Source organism: Hyla sarda, chromosome 2 (assembly GCF_029499605.1).
Source record: "Hyla sarda isolate aHylSar1 chromosome 2, aHylSar1.hap1, whole genome shotgun sequence".
Lineage (NCBI taxonomy): Eukaryota > Metazoa > Chordata > Amphibia > Anura > Hylidae > Hyla > Hyla sarda.
The window spans coordinates 331,454,895-331,478,806 of NC_079190.1; the positions used below are offsets into that span (position 1 = coordinate 331,454,895).

At 42.1% G+C, this 23,912-nt stretch overlaps 1 protein-coding gene across 1 annotated transcript in view; it reads right to left on the reverse strand.

Annotated features, from left to right (window-relative positions):
- The window catches only part of LOC130356424 (CUB and sushi domain-containing protein 3-like), a 136,182-nt gene that overhangs the window by 43,711 nt on the left and 68,559 nt on the right, over positions 1 to 23,912 (reverse strand). The window contains exons 8-11 of the mRNA XM_056557955.1: positions 10,767 to 10,949; positions 9,577 to 9,768; positions 9,384 to 9,480; positions 2,872 to 2,951 (exon numbers count right to left, since the gene is read on the reverse strand). Of these exons, the coding sequence (XP_056413930.1) occupies positions 2,872 to 2,951; positions 9,384 to 9,480; positions 9,577 to 9,768; positions 10,767 to 10,949 (552 nt within the window). The remainder of the gene's footprint in view (positions 1 to 2,871; positions 2,952 to 9,383; positions 9,481 to 9,576; positions 9,769 to 10,766; positions 10,950 to 23,912) is intronic.

Sequence of the window (23,912 nt, forward strand, 5' to 3'; positions counted from 1 at the left end):
CGAGGAAGGAGGATGAATATTGATGGAGGGGGGTGGAGTTATCAGCTGAAGCGGAGGAGTAATAAAGCTAGAGCTGGCGAGAGAAACATCGCTATTACAGCATAAAGAATGCGTCCAATGCTCAGAAAGGCTGATTTGCTTATTTTCTTTTCTAGCTATTGAAACAGAACAACTGCACGTTTATGCAGGTTAGTGTTGGTGATGCTGCTGTCAGATTCCCTATAATTTACTTACAATTCTTAACTATACACACTTCTGTTGTTCCCCGTCGAGAATGGGCGTCAAACTTCTTTTTATTTTAGTTTGACGGCTGTCATTTTAACGGGGCACAACAGGCAACAGCGGGTCCCGATGGACCCCATTATAGTCAATCAGTCAGGTGCTGATGTATTTCAGTGGGAGGAAGACAACGCAAGCAGTATTTTTTCTCCCGCTATTCTCCCCGGCAGCCCCGATGGCCGTCACACTACCGTGTGACAACACCTCTTCCTCTATTTCTAAGATTTTGCTCAATCGCAACCTTCTACCTGTCCAACAGCATGTACCGCAAGACAGCATTTAAAGAGTTACTGTCATCAGAAAAAACTTGTCTAGACAAGTCAAAGGTTTAGATCGAAGCAAGTCTCAGTCCTGAGACCCGTTGAGATCGCAAGTTTTAAAGGGTTTGTCGTGTGGTTCTTTTTTATAGTTATATGGTGCAAATCATTATATTTAGGTCACCAGTTCTGTCCCTGGTCTCTTTTTCTTGTCTGTGTTCTTTTGTAGTTATTTTAAAATCTTCCCGGAAGATACTGTTTGTTACTGGCGCTCACATTTTTCACTCAGTGTTGTCGGCCATGTTGTGAGTGCCACATCACTTACTGTGACGTTTTCTGCTGAACATCCTCCCAGCTGCCGCTCTGCCCTGCCCCTCATGAATATGGTAATCACATTCGCACATTATTTTTTATTTTACGGATTAATCGGTTGTGGCAGTCATTGGCTAATGATCAGCCAATAGCTGTTCAGAACGGACTCCGCAGCACCTATCTTCTTCGTTGTGTGCATGTCTGTTCCTTGCTGTGCAGCTTCCTTAGCAACTGGCTTACTTCTGAGCAGACTCTTGCAGTGCTGAGACTACTACTACTCCCATCATAGAACAGGCTGGTTTCCATGATCTGAGTAATAGTTCCCCGGCTGCTGGAGTCTGCCGTCGGCTGGGGAGGCTACATTAGTGTTTGAACTACTACTACCCCCATCTTGGATCACAGTCTGTTCCATGTTGGGAGTAGTAGAACAGGGGGCTAAATAATTGATCGAACCGGGTCTCACTTCTGACTCCCGATACGATTAGAAGTTATAAAGCAGGGGAGCGAGTGGCATGCTGCGCTACTCTGCGATGTATATACTGTTTAAACATCATTTTTAAATCCCCCGTGGGGAACCCTGAATGGCCGGCACCGAGGAGCTATTAATTATTATTTTTAAATTACTACTGTGTTAACCCTAAATGTATGCCCCCGTGCATATTTTTAATAATTTATTGGCCCCAGTGTGCATAAGTTTATTACACCCCCCCCCTCCCCCTCCAAATCCACCCCAGTGGTCTTATTCCCCGGCATCTTCTAGGAGCAGAACAGCTTTGCCAAGCGTTATATAGGGTAAAATCTGATGATTGGTTCCCTTTAAGGTGTGGTATAATTTAAAGGGTTTTTCCATGCAAAACACATCAGTGACCTATTCACATTCACTTCCTTTGTCCAGGGGAAGGTCTTAGGACTGAAACACATGTTGATGTGTCGGAATCCTGGGACCCACACTACCAGTCTGCACCTTGGTTGGTATATTTACTGTATTGCCGTTTCTTGCCCTTATGTGGTAAGGTTTTAGTTGTTCAGCTGCTGCACTTTGCATTTTTACTAGTTCCCCATTTATGGATATGGCTTAGCGGCTGTGTATTTCTATATATTGTTCAGCAATATATTCATGATATAAAAAGTGACCAAAAATACGCTTTTTTGGACTTTGGAATTTTTTTGCGCATACGCCATTGACCATACGGTTTAATTAATGATATACTTTTATAATTCGGACATTTCCGCACGTGAAGATACCATATATGTTTATTTTTATTTACACAGGTTTTTTAAAATAGGAAAAGCGGGGTGATTCAAACTTTTATTGGGGAAGGGTTTAATGATCTTTATTCACTTTTTTTTTTCACTTTTTTTTGCAGTGTTATAGCTCCCATAGGGACCTATAACACTGCACACACTGATCTTTCACATTGATCACTGGTTTCTCATAGGAAACCAGTGATAAAGGATTCTGCCGCTTGACTGCTCATGCCTGGAACTCAGGCACTGAGCAGTCATTTGGCGATCGGACAGCATGAAGGCAGGTAGGGATCCTCCGGCTGTCATGTAAGCTGTTCGGGATGCTGCGATTTTGCCGCGGCGATCCCGAGCAGCTCCCTGAGCAAACCGGCATTAGTTTACTTTCACTTTAGACGCGGCATTCAACTTTGAACGCCGCGTCTAAAGGGTTAATAGCGCGCGGCACCGCGCTATTAGCCACGGGTTCCGGCCGTTGCTAGGTGACGGGCCCGACCAGCTATGACGAGGGGCCACGCCGTGGCCCCACGTTATAGAATGGGAGCCGACCCATGACATACATGTATGTCATGGGTCGGGAAGGGGTTAATCCTGGCAACCTGTGGCTGCTGCAACCAGGCCAGATGGAGTTGCAGGGCCCAATTCTACAGAAAAACATAGATCACAGAGATGGGACCCTCATTTATTAGACAGTTATGGTATGTCCTGGAGATACGACATAAAATGTCTGTGATCACAATATTACTTTAAAATGGTTTATAAAATGCCAGAAAACAACCTGTACAGATTATTTCACCGGGGCTCCAATTCCGATCTGCTTGACATTCTTTATAATTGCTCGGTGATGTTATTTTATATCTGAAATAAAACAGTGCAGATAATATTTATAAAAAGACAGCACTAAAAAAGTGTCCACATATATACACAGTGTATGGATTACAGTTGAATTAGAGCTGCTGTTGCCAAATCGGATTTTGGAATAGGAAGAAAATAAGGGTATAATTAACCTCTAGGAACTCTGTAGCACCATGAATACTGAAGTAATATGGCTTGTGATAGAGGGTTCAGCTACTATTATTCTCTTATGTATTCAGGAGAGTATCAGCCTAAAGGATTTTATGGGTGGCATACTATGGATCTCAATAATGTAAATTTTCAATACAGACATTCAAAGGACACATGACTACCACACTGAATGGTTTTCAACTTTATTCTTAAATTCAATTTTTATATATGAAAATTTCTATTATGCTTTTATCACGCTTACAATTAGCACTAAAATAGCAACTAGAGATGAGCGAAGTTACAGTAATTCGATTCGTCACAAACCTGGCGGCTCGGCAGTTGCCGACTTTAGCCTGCATAAATTAGTTCAGCTTTCAGGTGCTCCGGTGGGCTGGAGACTCTCTCCTAGGACTGTATCCACCTTTCCCAGCCCACCGGAGCACCTGAAAGCTGAACTAATTTATGCAGGCTAGAGTCAGCAACCGCCAAGCCGCCAGGTTTGTGACGAATCAAATTTCTGCAATTTTGCTCATCTCTAGAAGCAACATTCAATTTCACTGTACAAGAATTTTTCTTGCACATCTTCTAGTCTGGAATGTAGATAACCTAAGGATAGGGGATAAGTTACATATAGCAGGGGGTCCAACCGTTGGGACCCCCTGTGATCTCCTGTACAGGGCCACGGCAGTCCGCAGGAAGTAGGTGCATCTGCCAAGGATTCCTGCTGGGGTCGGCACCGTACTTCCTGCGGACTGCCGCAGCCCTGTACAGGAGATCGCAGGGGGTCCCAGCAGTCAGACCACCCGTGATCTATAACTTATTTGCCATCCTTCGGATAGTTATATTCCACTACAGTACTCCTTTAATAACTACTTGCACCAAAGAAAGACAAAAGAGGTGCATATACTAACAGCCACCAACTGAATATGCACCAATATTTGTGCCTGACAGAGAATAGTGACCTATTACACAACTCAAAAAGATATAAGAAACCATAATACAAAACACAATTTTGCTTTAGTTAATCTTTTCATAACACAGGAAACTAAAACTAAAGATAAAATAAAAGAAACAAGCAAATGCTGGTGTATACAGCCCAGATTATAGGGCGTCTGATATGGACCACAGAAAACAGCAATACCATTAATTAATGTATAAAACTATCTTTATAAAGCTGGTTATGTTTGCTTTTCTTTGAACAAATTAAATTGCCTGTATATAGCTGCACTGTTACTCCAATCCAATACGACAGGAAAACCAAGTGGTCAATAGACTTGTAATAAACGTATGACTATGAGTCTGGATTACAGTCTAACTACATACAACAATTTATACTTCTGTAGCTTTATTGGTTCCAGAGAAGCACATGTTTAAATAAAGTGGAAAAATGTGCCACAAAAACAAAGATAGCTGCCAGATCATGTGACCTGTGACCATTATTTTACAAATGATTATGCACAGCCTAGGGAGTTACCATTGTACAAAATTTTACAACTTTTGAAGAAAAAACATACAAACAAAACACATGGGTTCATGGAGAACTGGGCTGATTTCGCTGTCGGTTACCGGCTCTAGGGACAGGCTGCACCTCAATGGGGAGGGTGCATCTGTGCTTGGGGAGAAGATGGCTAGAAGGGTGGAGGAGTGTTTAAACTAGGGACTGGAGGGGAGGGAACCTACAACATAGATGGGGAAGATAGTGTAGATAGAGAGGGGGGACTTATTAATGTACCTGGAGGTGGAGCGGAGGGAGGGGTTAGAATAGTTAATAGGGATAGGCTTCAAAGGAAGAAAAACCATACGCCATTGAATTGCATATTGACTAATGCCAGAAGTCTGACCAATAAAACAGATGAACTGGAGCGGTTGTCTGAGGAGGATTATGACATAGTGGGTATAATAAAGACTTGGTTGGACGACAGCTGTGACTGGGCGGTCAACATACAGGGTTATAGTCTATTTCGGAAGGATAGGACAAAACAGAAAGGGGGAGGAGTTTGAATGCTGCACTGCAGGAGGATATACAGGAGGGAAATGATAATGTGGAGTCATTATGGGTAGAAATATATGGAGATAAAAATAATAAAATTCTGATAGGGGTTTGCTATAAGCCACCAAACATAATGGAAGAAGCAGAAGATCAATTAATGAAGCAAATAAACAGGGCATGACTAGTATTGTCATGTCTCGGGTCGTACTGCAAACTTGGAACACCCGAGACCCGAGTCATTTTGTATGCTGTGAAAAATAAATAGTGGTGCGAAAATCATAGAAGAATTGCGAGACCACTATCACACACAGGTACAGACACTATATTATGAACTACACTAAGTTTACAGCCCCCTGTAGAATGGAATACCACTTTGAGCACAGAATAGCACTTAATCAAAACCATTGTGCATATTACAGGCTTTTAACCCCTTAAGGATTCAGCCCATTTGGGCCTTAAGGCACACCATTTGGGAAATTACACCCCTCAAGGAACGCAACAAGGGGAACAGTGAGCCTTAACACCCCAACAGTTATTCTAAAGATATTTTTAACAGTGGGCTGTGAATATTTTAAAAAAATATTTTTTTTATTTTTACAGCCTATGGTTTCAAAAATCTTGGAATCCCCTCTGGAGTCTAAATGCTCACTGTACCCCTTCTTATGTTCCTTGAGGGGTGTAATTTCCAAAGTGAGGTCACTTGTGGGGGTTTCCACTGTCCTGGCACAATGGGGGCCTTGCAAACAACATGCCCCCATTCCAGCTAAATCCACTTTCCACAAAGCCCAATGGTGCTCCTTTCCTTCTGAGACCTGTAGTGCATAAGCAGAGCACTTTACATCCACATATGGCTTTTTTCCATATTTGGGAGAAATTGTGTTTCATTGTGTTTTGGGGGGGCTTTTACTCTTTTTATCCCTTGTGAAAATAAAAAATTTGGGGCTACAGCAACAGGTAAAGTAATTATTTTTACTTTCACTGCCCCTGTTCCAAAAATCTATCAGACACCTCTAGGCTCAAAATGCTCGCTGCACCCCTTGTTAAACTCCTTGAGGGGTGTCGTTTCCAAAATGGGGTCACATGTGGGTGTTTTTTTTTTTTGGCAAATGCAACAGGGCCCAGAAGTGGGCCTAAATTAGTGATTTGCACAGGGGCGGCTGATAGTTGCAGAGCTTTACTTACATGCGGTGTACCAAAACACCGCAGTTGGTAAACCTCCGCCTATTGCAGTGTTTCCCAACTTGTGTGCCTCCAGCTGCTGCAAAACTGACTCCCAGCATGTTGGGAGTTGTAGTTTTGCAATAGCTGGGAGCAACCTGGTTGGGAAACACTGCCCTACTGTGTTGATCCAGAGGAAGGCAAAAAATCCCATGAGGCGGATGCCAAATTCCTTTCCGACTCCAAATATCAGAATAAATCCCTGAATCCATGCTGTATCCAGGCTCGTGTACAACGTACTTAAATTTGGGGAAGAATATAAATGGGGTAAATCATAAATATTCCACAGACGTATGATACGCCTTGAAGCATTCTTTGATGTAGAAGCCTGGTTTTTCAGGACAGGTGTCACACTGGAAAATTGTGTCCTTCCTTTTCCCTTTTTTTTTTTTTAGCACAAACTCTGCACCTTTTCTGTGACCGTCCTATTTTTTTTTCCCGTGTGGGGGACCTCCCCTGGAAAATGTTGCCCTGGTACGATACGCGGGCCTACAGTTCCAGAGGTACTCAGGCCCTCTCCTTCACGGTTTTCAAAGATCAGGGCCTTGATCACTACCTCCTGGAACTTTAGGAATGTCCCTGCAATGCCAGCGCTCAGGTATAGCACAAGAGCGTACAATGTACAATGCTGTCTGGACCATGGACAATGCTACTTTTTTTTGCACCATCTCCTGGTTGTAAGTGTGTGTGTGTAAATGTAGTGTTTTCACTTATTTTATTTGTGAATAGTGTAAAGTGAAAAATGTGATGTGGTGCTTTTGCAACAGTACAAAGGGTACGGTCTGGCCACACAGTGCAGAACAGCGACTGTGGCACGGACCGCAAACTGCAAATAAGAAACTGCACGAGAAAAATGCAAAAAAAAAAAATTTTAAGAAAATAAAATGCAAGAAAAAAAATGCAAAAGAAAAATAAAAATAAATTATGCAAAAGAAACAATTTAAATTACAAAAAAAAACTGCACCCCCCAAAAATATGGGGGCAGGCTGCAGCAGCAAATGCTCTGATTGGTCACACAGACCCAAAGAGTAGTGCTGGTGCAGAACAGCCCTGTCTGCTAACTGTCCCTGTCTGCTCTACTGCTCACCCTCACTCACCAACGATGTGCCACACAGAATACTATCTCCGCTGATAACCGCCCGTCTCCCGCCGCAAAGACCGCAGAACACCTTCTCCGCTCTCTGCCCGGACTCGAGTGAGCCAGCAGAACGGGGGAGGAGGTATTCAAACTCTGCAGAGCGATGCGATTGGCTGGACCGGTCGGACCGGCCATTCGCAGCGATTGGAGGGGGGGTGGCAACCCTGCCACCTCCCTCCTTTAGTGAATGGTGATTGGAGCTGTCTCGTCCTGGTGCGTTAAGTACCACCTCGCCAGGACGTACATTTACGTCCTGCATTGTTAAGTGGTTAAATAAAAGGGCATATTCTCAGTACAGCAATCTACATGTGATTGGCGTGTATTGCCCTTATTGATTATGCAAATAAACTAGATTTAACAAACTTTGTAAAGGTGGTAGCCGTGGACATATGTGCCAAATATGGCACACATGAATTATTCTAACAAATGGTTTAAGAGAAGACTTTTGTAGAATACTGCGGAATCCAATATGGTCAAACTATGTAATGGACATGCTTCGGAAGGATCAGTGCTTGTCTTGTTGCTAAATGGCTGCATTGTGAGTCCACTATAACACTGCTGATCTCTTTTTGTGAAATAGCTATTTCCTGTTGGAGTTCCCACCCTCCAACTAAAAGCCCTAGGATCCCTTGTTTGTAAGTGTGAGGTCACATTTCTCCCTCCCACACATCAGCCACCCCACCCATTGCAGTATAGCTGCAGTCCTGTGGAAAATGATTTGCCTGCCTCCACCGCCCCCCACAGCAGTCATTCCACCCATTGGAGCAGAGAGGTTGCCTTTGAACACCTGGCTAGTAATGTAATGCCTTTGTCTGCACTGCAACCTGGGAAAACCTAAAACTACAGTCATTTTGTATGCTGTTAAAGATCATCCATCAAACACAGGTAGAGACACTATTATGAGCAACACTAACTTTACAGCCCCAGTAGCATAGTCAAATAAAAAAAAATCCTGAATCACAGTTTAACCACATACAATAAGCTATACATCTGTAGTTTTATCATTTCCAGAGAAGTTTGAATACTGTGCAAAAATTGCCACAAAAACGATGGCTCTCTCATCCTGTAATCAAAGAGATTGCTGTCTGATCCTGTAATCTATGACCTTTATGTTACAAAAGATTATACACACCCTTGAGTTCTAACACTGAGCAAAAATTTTTGAGTATTGGAGTAACACTGCAACCATTACAGGTATATTTTATTATTATAATCTGAACAAAAAACAAAATGTGTCCTTTCAAACTTAGTTACTTGGACACCTAATAATAATAATAATAATAATAATAAAGAAGAATAACTAGTTCACAGCGCTATCCATTCAGCATGTGCAATAGCTGATTAAACTTAGAAAGGGTATGAAATAGTGGCCCTTTTTAAAGGAGTATTTCTGGTGACAACCTCCCTTAAAGGGGTAGTCCAGTGGTGAAAAACTTATCCCCTATCCTAAGGATAGGGGATAAATTTGATATCGCGGGGGGCCCTACCGCTGGGGCCCCCTGCGATCTCTCTGTACAGGGGCCAGGCTCTCCGGCCAGATAGCGGGTGTCGACCTCCGCACGAAGCGGCGGCCGACACGCCCCCTCAATACATCTCCATGGCAGAGCCGGAGATTGCCGAAGTAAGCGCTTCGGCTCTGCCATAGAGTTGTATTGAGGGGGCGTGTCGGCCGTCGCTTCGTGCGGAGGTCAACACGCCCCCTTCCCGCGGGCTGTTGGGGCTCTGTACAGGAGTCGGACCCCCCACAATCTGCAACTTATCCCCTATCCTTAGGATAGGGGATAAGTTGTTCACCACTGGACTACTCCTTTAACACCATTTTTAAGGATATATATATATATATATATATATATATATATATATATATATATATATATATATATATATATATATATATATACACACACACACACACACACACAAGTTAAATAAAACTTACCTTTCGTGACATTTATACTCCACTCTGGATCCAAAAGTGAATTTTGGAGCCAACTTTTCTGCATTCGCTACATTCCCAGGATCACCACAAGAGACGGCTGCAAATAAGATGCACAATTGTCACCTTGACTTTTTAGCACACACACACACAAAAAAAACCTTTAGAAATATAAAGTACAAAATAAATTACTTACGTGAACAAAACGTAGCAAGCGCAGACCAACTTCTTCCCATGCATGTAATAATATTATTTTTGTTAGGATCTATTTCATATCCTGTTCTGCACTTGTATTCAACAGTGGTTTTGTCAAAGTAATTGCGACCGGCAATGTGTTGTTCTTTAAGTACTGCATAATCGTAATTATTGGGGGGAGGATCACAGACACCTAAGAAATGAGGAGCAATACAGCGATCAGTGTGTCATATTACAGTCTCCTGATTGGACTCTCAAACCATCAGTCACAACTCAGAGAGGGTCTGGATACCCTTTCAATACAAAGAGCTCGGGGCCCTAAATTAGAAGAGCCTGTCCCCTGGGCACTGGTGGCAACAGCAACCGGGAGCTTCAACAATATTAATCTAGATCATGCAAGCTGCATGGCTGAGATATTAGGAAGTATAAACTTCCCTCCCTGATCTATGCTTGGCTTTCTAAGCAGTTTTGATGGCTCATAACTAATGGCACGCCAGGATTAATCAAAAAGTAGTAATTGTATCCTAATCAGTCATAGGTTTCCTTAAGCAGATAACTTGACCAATGAATACTAAACAATGTACATTTAATAAGATGAAATAAAATTCTTTAGCTCAGTCTCATACATGCAGGTCAATGGACAGTAAGAAGCTGCTTTTTCAAATTTGAGTTATAATACCAGGCAGAGATTCTGTAGTGTGAATGAGCTCTTACTACTTAGATAAAATAAAAAATTTTATCCAACACTAAAAGGAGCTTGCCGTAGATTTAAGCCACGGAGACTTGGGGGTAAGAATAGGATGTATTAAAAGGGGCTAATCATTTAGCCCCGATTCTATCAGGATCATGTAAGAGCCATAGAGAGAGATGCTCTACCTGGCGAGATAGATAATATAACTTGATGGAAGGCAGTGCTACACCTCTGCCTTTCTAAAGATGTTTAAAGATGTTTGCAGAAAGATGTTTAGTTTTAATGTGATGATAGCTCTCTTTATATTGTAACAGATGAGTTGGTAAACAGATAGACATGTATATATGCCAAAATTTTCCTATCAATTATGTATTTTAGCATGTATTTGGGACATGAATAGGTTCAATTTTAGGCAAGTTTTATTAAACTGAATAAAATAGTGATCTAGAAGAAGCTGCCTTGCAGTGTTATAGGTTGAACAAGAAGTGACAAATACTCACTCAGACATTCTGGGATATCAGGATCCCACCGACTGTCGACGGTGCAGGTGACTGAACTAGAACCATTCATGACAAAAGTTGGGTCACACTGGTAACTCACTGAAGATTTCCATGTGTACGGTCCAACAAACCCAGATGCCTTCTTTCCATTTTGCACTGGTCCAGGATCTTCACAACTAATGGCTGGAAAAATGCAGATTTCAATTATCAAAACACAAATAACTGTTTTTTCAGTACATAGAACGACTGTGTTCTTGACACACTCTCCACTTCTCAGTCAAAACAAAGATTCATAACAAAAGAGGAGGGCTATAAACTTAACCCTCAGATAATAGCTCATCAGGAGACCTATATGACTCCAGACAGAATCCATTTACTTTCTCGCCCCTGGGTACAATGGTCACAACATACTTTTCACACCTCTTTCTCTCGGGGGGTGCCTGTCCTTGTCTAAAGGTCTGTCAAGTGGGAACCTACTGTTGTCCGTAAGGACCCTCAGGGTAGATTCATTTTCATACATGCTTATGTTTTTGTGTACGTTCCTCCCCCGGCTACCCTGGATATTGTGCACCAAGCCATAGCTTTTGCTGCTGGTTACCGCCCCGCCTGCGCACTCTGTATTGGAGATTTCAACCTGGTACCTAACCCTGTGCTAGATAGACATAACCCTAGGGGGCTGCCCGAGGTCTCGGGAACTCACTTGACTCTGCTCTCCTCACTTTTGTAGGAGGTGGGGTGGCATGACACTTTCCGACTCTGCTGCCCTCTATCCAGTGTATACTCCTGTTTCACTATTGGCAGAAATGCCCTCTCCTGCATTGATTTGGCCTTCTTTAATGCCCTATGTTATGCACAGGTAGAAAGTGTCGCCTATGAACCCACAGCTATATTGGACCACTCCCCCTTGTGTTTAGTTCTTCGGGCCCTAGGAGGTGTAAAATCCATCCCTTTTGGTTGGCGCTTATTGGTGACACTGATAGAATCCCAGATCAACTAAGTGTTTCTACAGCATAATTTGATTGAGGGCTCATCTGATATGGTGTGGGAGACTATGAAGGCATACCTTCATGGGTGCCTTCGTTCTACAATCTCTTTCATTAAGAGGGATACTTCTAGATGGGAGGTGGAGCTGGCTGGTAAGTGCTTGGAGATGAAGGCGGTAAAAATCGCAGACCCCTCAGAGGCCAATAAACAGGTAATGCTCTATGGGCAATTTTTACATGGTTCATTTAAATGAGAAAATTATTTAAGAAATTATTTTTTACAAACATTTTTTATTTTGAATATGGAAATCAGTCTAGTAAACTGTTGGCACATTTAGTACGGAAGCATTCTGCTGCTCTACCTAATCTTAAAGGAAAACTGTCAGCTTTTTCCCCACACACTAACCTGCAGTGCCGGCTGCTAGTGCAGGGGACGCTGATCAGTTTCACGCTTACCGTGCCCGCATGTGCCGCGCCGTTCTGCAGTAATCTTCTATTTTTGGTATATGCTAATGAGTTGCTAACTGGCACCTGCTGGGCTAACTGGCACTCTGACATCAGTGCTGCTGGCCAAAGCGCCGCCCAGCTCATCAATATTCATCCCCTCTCTCTTCATTACAGAGCGGGGAAAAGAGGGAGAGGCGGAGGGAGGGGAGAATATTGATGAGCAGGGCAGCACTGCGGCACTGACGTCAGAGTGCCAGTTAGCCCGGCCGGTGCCAGTTAGCACATCATTAGCATATACCGAAAATAGAAGATTACGGCCAAACGGCGCGGTGGATCCGGGCACAGTAAGCATCAAACTGATCAGCATCCCCTACACTACCAGCCAGTACCACTGGTTAGTGCGGGGGGAGAAAGCTGACAGCTTTCCTTTAAGATTTGGGCCTTAGATGGTTCCATGTTGGTTGACAGCTCCGACATTGCCGGCCAGATCTCCTCCTTTTATGCTGATTATATACATCTAAAGTAAGTTATGATGCACAACTACATGCCTACCTGGATGCCATAGACTTTCCTACTCTTTATTTATCTGAACAGCGAGAATTTCTTGATTCCCCTCTAAGGCTGGGTTCACACCACGTTTTTCAAATACAGTAACCGTATACGGTTTTCCGCAAAAAAAAGTATACGACCGTATCCGAAACCGTATGCATAGAGAATGCATTGCAAAGCGTATTCCAAATGTTGTGTACGGTTGCATCCGTTTTGCCTCGGATAAGGTTTTGCCGATTTTTCAACCGTAGGCAAAAACGCTGTCGACCACGTTCTTGCCTCCGGTTGGAAAACCGTATGCGAACCATATGCGGTTCTTTTAACATTGTTGTCTATGAGAACCGTACACAGAATTTCAGAATACGGTTGCACACGTTTTTTCTAATCCGTTTTTGGAGTTGACACATGCGCAGATTGGAATTTCAATAGAACAATAATAACTTTATTAAATTGCTGGAAAACTAATTCCAACAAAATAGCAAAACCGTTGGCAAAAACTGATGCAAACGGATAGAACCGTACGGGGGAAAAACCGTATACGTTTTAATGTGGAGTCATACGGTTGTATAAGGTTGCATACGGTTTTTGCCATACGTTTTTTAGCGGAAAACCGTATACGGTAACTGTATTTGAAAAACGTGGTGTGAACCCAGCCTTACATTGCTTGAGCTACAAGATGCTGTTTCTGACATGGCCAAGGGTAAATCTCCTGGACCGGATGGTCTCCCTCTGGAGGTTTAACTTCGGTATTCTGAAACGCTCTTACCAGCGCTTCTAGATATGTACTGTATACAGTGGCATTTAGGGAGGGGGCTTTTCCCTCTTCCTTATATGATGCTACAATTGAAGTGCTTTTAAAACCAAATAAGAATCCCACTGACTGTGGTTCTAACCATCCTATCTCTTTGTTAAATTTAGAATATAAACTCATTGCTATTGAATAGGACAACCATCTAAACCAGGTGATTTTATCTGTTATTCACCTGGACCAGCAGGGTTATATGCCCGGTAAATCCACCTCAGATAACATTAGAAGAGTGCAAGTGGCTGTCCAGGTGGGGGTGGCTTATCATGGTGGTTGGGCCTTGGCGGCACTTGATACGGCCAAGGCCTTTGACTCAGTCGAGTGGGGGTAACTCTCGGAAGTACTTACTAGATTCGGTTTCAGCTCAAATTTTAGACGCTGGGTCTCTATTTTGTATCGGGGGCCTCGTGCACAGGTACTTGTTAATGGTATATGTTCTCAGTCCTTTGCCTTGGGAAGGGGCACACGGCAGGGGTGCCCGCTGTCTCTGCTTCTTATTGTGGTGGCAGTGGAGACCATGGCGCTGCTTATTAGACAAGATAGCTTCTACACTGGTATGTCCTTGGGGGGAGGGGAGGAGCATATTGGTCTTTATGCTGACGACATGGTGTTTTTTATGTCTCGAACAGATGTGATGCTACCCTAGTCTATACAATTACTTGACAGATTTGGTACTTTTTCTGGGCTATGTATTAATTGGTCAAAGTCTGCCTTTATGCCCCTCTTGGAATCATCTGGGACATTGGTGATGTGTGGTCTGGCAGTGGTCTCCACGTTCAAATACCTGGAAGTCTACATTAATAAGGATCCCTCTTTAGCTACCAATGTTATGCCATTGCTGCCCTATATACATGATAAGTTCCACTAGTGGGGATCTCTTCCCCTGGCGGGCCGCTTTAATCTGATTAAATTGATCATTCTCCCTAAGTGCCTACATATCTTGGACCACTCAGCTGTAACTGTCCTTAAGTCCTTTTTTTCACTACCTTGCATTCTCTATTCACTACCTTTATATGGGGTCCTAACAGACATAAAATTACATTGCAGGGAAAAAAAAGGCAGGAACCAGTGCTGTCAAGTCTTTAGATTTATTGGAGGTAAAAACATGAGTCTTAACTTTTATGGGTGTATACTTGATTTGTGATGTGTGACGACAGTCGACCTACCTATGTGTTCCTTTGGCGCCCACAGGTGCTTGTTTTATTGTTCATGGTTCTTAATTGGCTAGCTCTTAAATGCAGATGTTTATTGGATAGGCAATATGAACTGTACTTTTTGATATGTCTGTACTTTTGCCTGCCTTTCCTTTTTGTAATGCCGATGGTTTTTTACTTTTCGATAAAAAAATTTTTTTTAAAAAAGGAGGGCTATTGATTCTTTAGCAATCAACTATATATTCTAAATAACTTGAATCAAAATGTGGGACAGAAGAATAATATTCAGCTATTTCTTCCCCATTCTTTGTTCTGCTATTTGAGTACAAAATAATACACTTATGCATTAAGTTTACATTACATTTTTACTTTGTCATATTTGTGGAACACCAAAAACCAATTCAGACCCAGCGAGATTCGGGCACAAGTTAGATCAGAAATTAGCTTGTGCACCGAACTTGCTGGGGTTTGTATGTGTGCCTCAGCAACTGTACTGCTCACTGAGGAATAAGTATCTTCACACTTCATCTAAAGATCAAGCGGGAGCTGAACTTTGGAAGTACACTTTAACCATTTGGGCCGCATTTCACATGGCAATTATAGGGCAAACGGGCTGACATCACCCTGTGTAAAAGGGCCTGTGATCAGCCGATGAATGAGCAAACGACCCGTCAAGTAAATGGTCAGCCACACATCTCCCCATATGGCCCAAGGCTATCCAAAGCACATATTCAATATGTCACGGCAGCATGAATCTAGGGAGTGTAGACTATGTTGGGTTGTGATTTATGCTCAGTTTAAATCAGTGGGCACAACACTGAGTGAGTGGAGATAGATTAACCCCTTAAGGACATATGGGAAAATTGTGCAGAGAAAAAGTTGACCAATTTCCCATAGCAATCAATCATATTGTTTCTTTATTTTTTTACAAAAACAAAACACAATACAAAGCGCTCCCTTGTGTGAATCCTTCCAAATGAGCACAGGTGTAGGTAAAAGTCAAAGACCGAATATAAGTTGTACAAATTCTGGCACAACTCGTAAAGGAACGTGATAATACCAAGCTGTTGCTCCCTCTTCGAACACTCCAAGGCGTTGATAGCAAAAATACAAACTCCTGAACACAACCTCCAAGAGGAAACTGGGGGGCTGCCATTAAAAATGGTCAACTTGACAGACGTTTAGAAAACTTATCAAAACACAAAACGTACTTAGCATTCGAAACTGGTCTAGTTTCTATCTCAGGTAAGACACGAATAACAAAAGAGCTGATTTAAATACCCATGACAATCCATCATAGAACCAAAAGTGAGATAACTCATTTAAATAAACCTCAAATATATATGAAATATATGAATCTCAATTATAATTATAAAAACACCTAAACGAATATATGTATACACACACAAAAAAACAAAAAAAACAAAAACAAAACACATTTACACAGAGGTTTGTTCAATTACTTAATTTACCCTTCAGGAGATAAAGTGTTAAACTTACAGATCCAGTAAGACTCCATATTTATTAAAGCCTGGAATCTGTTCGCAACACAAACAGGTATAGACTGAATGATGGATAAATTTAAAACCTGTGTGTTACCCCATGTGTCAAAACACACATGGTGGGAGAAAGTGTTTCATAAAACCACTGTGGATATTTGCCCAATGCTTGTTCATCCTTGAACGCACCATCTGAACAATGTGTCCAACATATTGAGCTCCACAGTCACAAGTAGATAAATTCACAACATATTGTGATCCACAGGTAAAGGGTCTCTTACCCTAAGGCTAGGTTCACACTGCAGAATCTCCGGGAAGAAAGTTTCTGTCCGGAGATTCAGAGTGTGGCCAGTGCTGATAGAATCAGTCGGCGCTAGTACCGTACGGACACTGCAGTCTCCAATAGACTGCAATGTGTTCCGCAAGGATTTCCGCCTGAAGAATGAGCAACGCCAATCTTCAGGCGGAAATTTCCAAGCGGATTTTCGTTCACAAATTCTGCTTCACAAATTCTGAAGTGTGAATTTGTGAACGGAAACCCATTCACTATACTGTACATTTTAGTAAGCAGAATTCCGCTTTGAAATTGCAGGCGGAAATTCCGCCGTGTGAACCTAGCCTAAAACATTCCCCCGTGGAGTTAGAATAGAGAGATACTTCACCAGAGGCAGAGATCCATGCACAACACAGGCAGCGGCTGATGCCCCAACGTAAGGTGCCTGGCTTTTGATCACACGATTGTTTTATGCTAGTTGTCTCTATGCGTTCATCACTATTCTCTAAAGCGGGACACATTATATTTAACAAAAAGGAGGCTATTTAACCCCTTTACTACGCAGGACGTAAATGTACGTCCTGTGAGGTGGTACTTAACGCACCAGGACGTACATTTACGTCCTAAGCATAACCGCGGGCATCGGAGCGATGCCCGGATCATGCGCGGCAGGTCCCGGCCGGTAATGGCGGACACCCGCGATCCCGCGGATGTCCGCCATTAACCCCTCAGATGCCATGATCAATGCCGATCACGGCATCTGCAGGATCGCGGTAACTTAATTGGATGATCAGATCGCCCGCAGCGCTGCCGCGGTGATCCGATCATCCAGCACGGCAGCCGGAGGTCCCCTCACCTGCCTCCGCTGTCTTCCGGGAGTCTTCTGCTCTGATCTGCCTTCCCGCAGACCAGAGCAGAAGATGACCGATAACCCTGATCAGTGCTATGTCCTATACATAGCACTGAACAGGATTAGCAATCGAATAATTGCTATAAATAGTCCCCTATGGGGACTATTAAAGTGTAAAAATAAAAGTAAAAAAGTAAAAAAAAAAAATTGAAAAACCACCTCCCCCAATAAAAACGTAAATTGCCCCATTTTCCCTATTTCACCCCCAAAAAGTGTTAAAAAATATTTTATACACATATTTGGTATCGCCGCGTGCGTAAATATCTGAACTATTAAAATAAAATGTTAATGATACCGTACGGTGAACGGCGTGAACATTAAAAAAAAAAAAAAAAAACAGTCCAAAATAGCTGCCTTTTTTATAACATTTTATTCCCAAAAAAAAAAAAATGTATTAAAAGTTTTATACAAGCAAATATGGTATCAATAAAAAGTAAAGATCACGGCGCAAAAAATGAGCCCACATACCGCCGCTTATACGAAAAAATTAAAAAGTGCTAGGTCTTCAAAATAGGGGGATCTTAAACGTACTAATTTGGTTAAAAAGTTTGTGATTTTTTTAAGCGCAACAGTAATAGAAAAGTATATTATCATTGGTATCATTTTAATCGTATTGACCCAAAGAATAAAGAACACGTCACTTTTACCGTAAATTGTACAGCGTGAAAACGAAACCTTCCAAAATTAGTAAAATTGCGGTTTTCTTTTTAATTTCCCCACAAAAATAGTATTTTTTTGGTTGTGCCATATATTTTATGGTAAAGTGAGTGATGGCATTACAAGGGACAACTGGTCGTGCAAAAAACAAGCCTTCATACTGGTCTGTGGATGAAAATATAAAAGTTATGATTTTTTGAAGGCGAGGAGGAAAAAACGAAAACGTAAAAATAAAATTGTCCTTAAAGGAGATATCCAATAGTGAAAAATCTGAAAATAAGTACCTGCCACAGGTTAGACTTGACACCATGATGCCACCGCACTTTTAATTATATGTCTGCCCCATCCCGTTTGTATGTTATGCCACTGTGAAAATAGCAGCACTTCCTGGTTATGGAGCCAGAGCTCCTATCATCCTCTTCACTATGAAAAAAATGACTTCCTCTCAAGTCTGTAACATAATGTACGCCCCCAAAGCCTGCCCATATCACGCCCTACTGTGCTAAATCTCTGCCCTTCTTATTGCTTACAGCTCCTCCCCCCCCCCCCTGCTCTGTTTACACAGGACCTAATGGGGGAGGTTTCAAGTTTGCACAGGGAAAGCACTGAGCAGGAGATGTGTGAGGAAACATACTGCACTGCAGGGGCTGGGGATGATTTCTATATGTGAGGAGACATACTACACTGCACGGGCTGGGGATGATTTCTATATGTGAGGAGACATATTACACTGCACGGGCTGGGGATGATTTCTATATGTGAGGAAACATACTGCACTGCAGGGGCTGGGGATGATTTCTATATGTGAGGAGACATATTACACTGCAGGGGCTGGGGATGATTTCTATATGTGAGGAGACATACTGCACTGCACGGGCTGGGGATGATTTCTATATGTGAGGAAACATACTGCACTGCAGGGGCTGGGGATGATTTCTATATGTAAGGAGACATATTACACTGCAGGGGCTGGGGATTTCTATATGTGAGGAGACATATTACACTGCAGGGGCTGGGGATGATTTCTATATGTGAGGAGACATATTACACTGCAGGGGCTGGGGATGATTTCTATATGTGAGGAGACATATTACACTGCAGGGGCTGGGGATGATTTCTATATGTGAGGAGACATATTACACTGCACGGGCTGGGGATGATTTCTATATGTGAGGAGACATATTACACTGCACGGGCTGGGGATGATTTCTATATGTGAGGAGACATATTACACTGCAGGGGCTGGGGATGATTTCTATATGTGAGGAGACATATTACACTGCAGGGGCTGGGGATGATTTCTATATGTGAGGAGACATATTACACTGCACGGGCTGGGGATGATTTCTATATGTGAGGAGACATATTACACTGCAGGGGCTGGGGATGATTTCTATATGTTAGGAGACATATTACACTGCAGGGGCTGGGGATGATTTCTATATGTGAGGAGACATATTACACTGCACGGGCTGGGGATGATTTCTATATGTGAGGAGACATATTACACTGCAGGGGCTGGGGATGATTTCTATATGTGAGGAGACATATTACACTGCAGGGGCTGGGGATGATTTCTATATGTGAGGAGACATATTACACTGCAGGGGCTGGGGATGATTTCTATATGTGAGGAGACATATTACACTGCACGGGCTGGGGATGATTTCTATATGTGAGGAGACATATTACACTGCAGGGGCTGGGGATGATTTCTATATGTGAGGAGACATATTACACTGCAGGGGCTGGGGATGATTTCTAGATGTGAGGAGACATATTACACTGCAGGGGCTGGGGATGATTTCTATATGTGAGGAGACATTACACTGCAGGGGCTGGGGATGATTTCTATATGTGAGGAGACATTACACTGCACGGGCTGGGGATGATTTCTATATGTGAGGAGACATATTACACTGCACGGGCTGGGGATGATTTCTATATGTGAGGAGAAATACTGCACTGCACGGGCTGGGGATGATTTCTATATGTGAGGAGACATACTGCACTGCATGGGGTTGGGGATGATTTCTATATGTGAGGAGACATATTACACTGCACGGGCTGGGGATGATTTCTATATGTGAGGAGACATATTACACTGCATGGGCTGGGGATGATTTCTATATGTGAGGAGACATACTGCACTGCAGGGGCTGGGGATGATTTCTATATGTGAGGAGACATATTACACTGCAGGGGCTGGGGATGATTTCTATATGTGAGGAGACATATTACACTGCAGGGGCTGGGGATGATTTCTATATGTGAGGAGACATATTACACTGCAGGGGCTGGGGATGATTTCTATATGTGAGGAGACATATTACACTGCAGGGGCTGGGGATGATTTCTATATGTGAGGAGACATATTACATTACAGGGGCTGGGGATGACTTCTATATGTGAGGAGACATACTGCACTGCATGGGCTGGGGATGATTTATATATGTGAGGAGACATACTGCACTGCATGGGCTGGGGATGATTTATATATGCGAGGAGACATATTACACTGCAGGGGCTGGTGGTATATAGACTACAGGCAATAAGTATCATACTGGGGATGATTTCTATGTGTGAGGGGGGGGGGGGGGGACTCCTGAATGACATGCTGGGAGTTGTAGTCCCTGTTATGTGTGTGTATGCCAGTGTTTCCCAACCAGGGAATGAAGGGAGTAGTAGTTTTGCAACATCTGGAGGCACTCTGGTTGGGAAACACTGGTGTAACATGATGTGTATGCTGAATAGGCTAGATACAATGTTTCCCAACCAGTGTGCCTCCAGCTGTTGCAAATCTACAACTCCCAGCATGCCCAAAGTCTGTCAGGGCATACTGGGAGTTGTAGTTTTGCAACAGCTGGAGGCACACTGGTTTGGAAACACTAGCATAAGCACACATAACAGGGACTACAACTCCCAGCATGTCATTCAGGAGATCCCCCCCCCACACACACACACACACACATATAAATCATCCCCAGTATGATATTTATTCCACTGCAGTCTATACATCCCCAGCCTGTGTAATATGTCTCCTTCACACACATCCTCCCCTCCCCCCATGCAAACTTGAAACCTCCCCATGATAAGTTAGGTGCCTTTTAAAAATCCTGCAGTGTCACATAATCAAGCTATATTAAAGAATGTGTTTTTTGTAAAGCAGTTTTTAAAATGCCCTAGGAATAACCTTTTTCTTGGAAAATGTTTGCGAAAAAATTGCACATCTGATAACTACTTTAATAAACAATCAGCCTGCGATATTGTACATAAGGCATATTAAATATCCACTTATGGAAATGACAACTCCTAGAATCCATGAGGCTATTTAAGTCTCCCTTCTTGAAATGTGTTCATGTGTGAACACTCCCCTCCGGATTTCTGAAAATTTACAAATCCAAAAATACCATATTAGAATCTGAGACGCTAGGTGTAAAAACTAAACCCCAAGAATTTTTATTAAGGTGCTGAAAAAAATCTAAATCCTCCACCATCATGCTTGTCCAAATAAAAATTAAATAGTCTATAAATCTCCTATAACGGTGAATATCACCAGGCCAGCGAGACGGAGCGATGTAGAGGGACTCAAAGAGCCCCATAAACAAACTTGCATAAATTTAGGTTAAAGTCAATGGACTCTGCTTTTTAACCTTAAAAACTGTGTTACTATGTTATTATACAGGTTATTGATAATGGCAGAAAAGAGTTAAAATCTCATTCCATAAAATGATCCATGAAAAGATTAACTGTTAATACTTCATAATAATTCTCATCTGAATACGTATGGCTTCCATTATATATGTCTCCCTATCTAATAGTACCATAGCACACCTTTGTCAGCGGGGCGTATACTCAAATTAAAATTAGTTCTCAAACTCTTTAAACCTCTTCTTTTACCTCTTGAAAGGTTATCCAATTTGGGGGGGGGGGGTACAAAAGTACAATGACCTGTAGGTTAGAGTATTAGATTTTTATTCTTCTCATTATTACTCATCCATTGGAAGTTGACAATCATTCTTGAACCCATTTTTTTTTCCCCATAGAAATTGCAACCTCATGATTGTTTGAAGAGGGATTATTCCTCTGTGGACCCGGTCCAGATAACCATCTGCGGTTTTGCGTAGTGAAGTTTTCTTTTTAAATTTCTTGTCAATAGGATTTCTTTTTAAACCATTTCTCTGAATTTTTTCCCCACTAGATCTCGATAAAATTTAGGCCATTTTCTTATTTGGTTGGATTTATAATCTTCACTGTTCCAAACATTTTTGTTAATTCTGCTTCAATTTTTTTTTAACTGGTTAGATAGTTCCTATCAATTTTCTTAAATTATATGGTATTACAAAAGGTTTTTAATTAATCCCTCTATATACTGGCTTCTAATCCACATTTATTAGGTATAGTTTTCCTTTAAGCCAACATCCTATTAATCATTTCAACAGATACAGATTCCATATAAAATTTTCCCATTGTGATGAACGGCATTTGTAGCCCTCGAGGTGTAATCTTTTCCTTCAGATACATTTGTAAGAATAAAAACATTAATACCATGTATTTTCGAGTTTATGTACTAAATCAGTCACTTGTCAAATCAGTGAATGATAATTCACACGGTGCGGTAATATCAGATGCATATAGTTCGGAAGAAATTCTCTGCAGATCGGTTAACAGATTTCCAACTCACGATTACGATCAAAGTCCATATTTTAAAGTAGAATCAAACACCTATGGGGTGCAGCTCTTGGTACCAAACTTCAAGGAGTTCAGTTCACAGGATACAGGGATCCCAAAATACTGGTGAATCCAACCCAATAAGCACAGTCAAAAGTCAAAGTAAAAGTCAATGATTGACTTACCTACACAAGTTGTGCTAATTCCGGCACAACTCGTAAAGAAACGTCATAAGAACCGGCTGTTGCTCCCCCCTCAAAACAGATTAGAATACAGATTATATCTAACCATTGGCCAGTCCTTAAAGGGGTACTTCCCTGGAAAACATTTTTTTTTAAATCAACTGGTGCCAGAAAGTTAAACAGATTTGTAAATTACTTCTATTTAAAAATCTTAATCCTTCCAGTTCTTATCAGTTGCTATGTGTTGCACAGGAAGTTCTTTCCTTGTTGAATTTCCTTTCTGTCTGACCACAGTGCTCTCTGCTGACACCTCTGTCCATTTTAGGAACTGTCCAGTGCAGGATAGGCTATGGGGATTTGCTCTTACTCTGGACAGTTCCTAAAATGGACAGAGGTGTCAGCAGAGAGCACTGTGGTCAGACAAAGGAAATTCAAAAAGGAAAGAACTTCCAGTGCAACATACAGAAGCTGATAAGTACTGGAAGGATTAAGAGTTTTAAATAGAAGTAATTTACAAATCTGTTTAACTTTCTGGCACCAGTTGATTTAAAAAAAACATTTTCCAGAGTACCACCCCTTTAAACTGGATCCTATTCTGAGAAAACAAATTCCTCCAAAGTCTGGAATAACTCTCCTGAGAGCTAGCAATTTGAAGAGCCTCCTTGCACCAATGTAGAATGTGTCCAGCTTTAGAGACTAGTGATGAGCGCATAGGGACAACTGGCATAAAATGATCATGTGATCAACAGCCGGGCACCTTCCGTCGAGAAGTAAGTGGCTACCTGTGCCGTGCATGGATTTTGGCCTCCGGTGAAGTATCTCTACATTCTAACTCAATGGGGGAATGTTTTAGGGTAAGAAACCCTTTACCTGTGGATTACAATATGCTGTGTATTTAACTATTTGTGACTGGGAAGCTCAATATATTGGAAGCACCGTTCAGACCAGTGCTGTGGAGTCTGACAAAATTTTGGGTACCTGGAGTCGGCAAACAATGCACCGACTCCTACAAAAT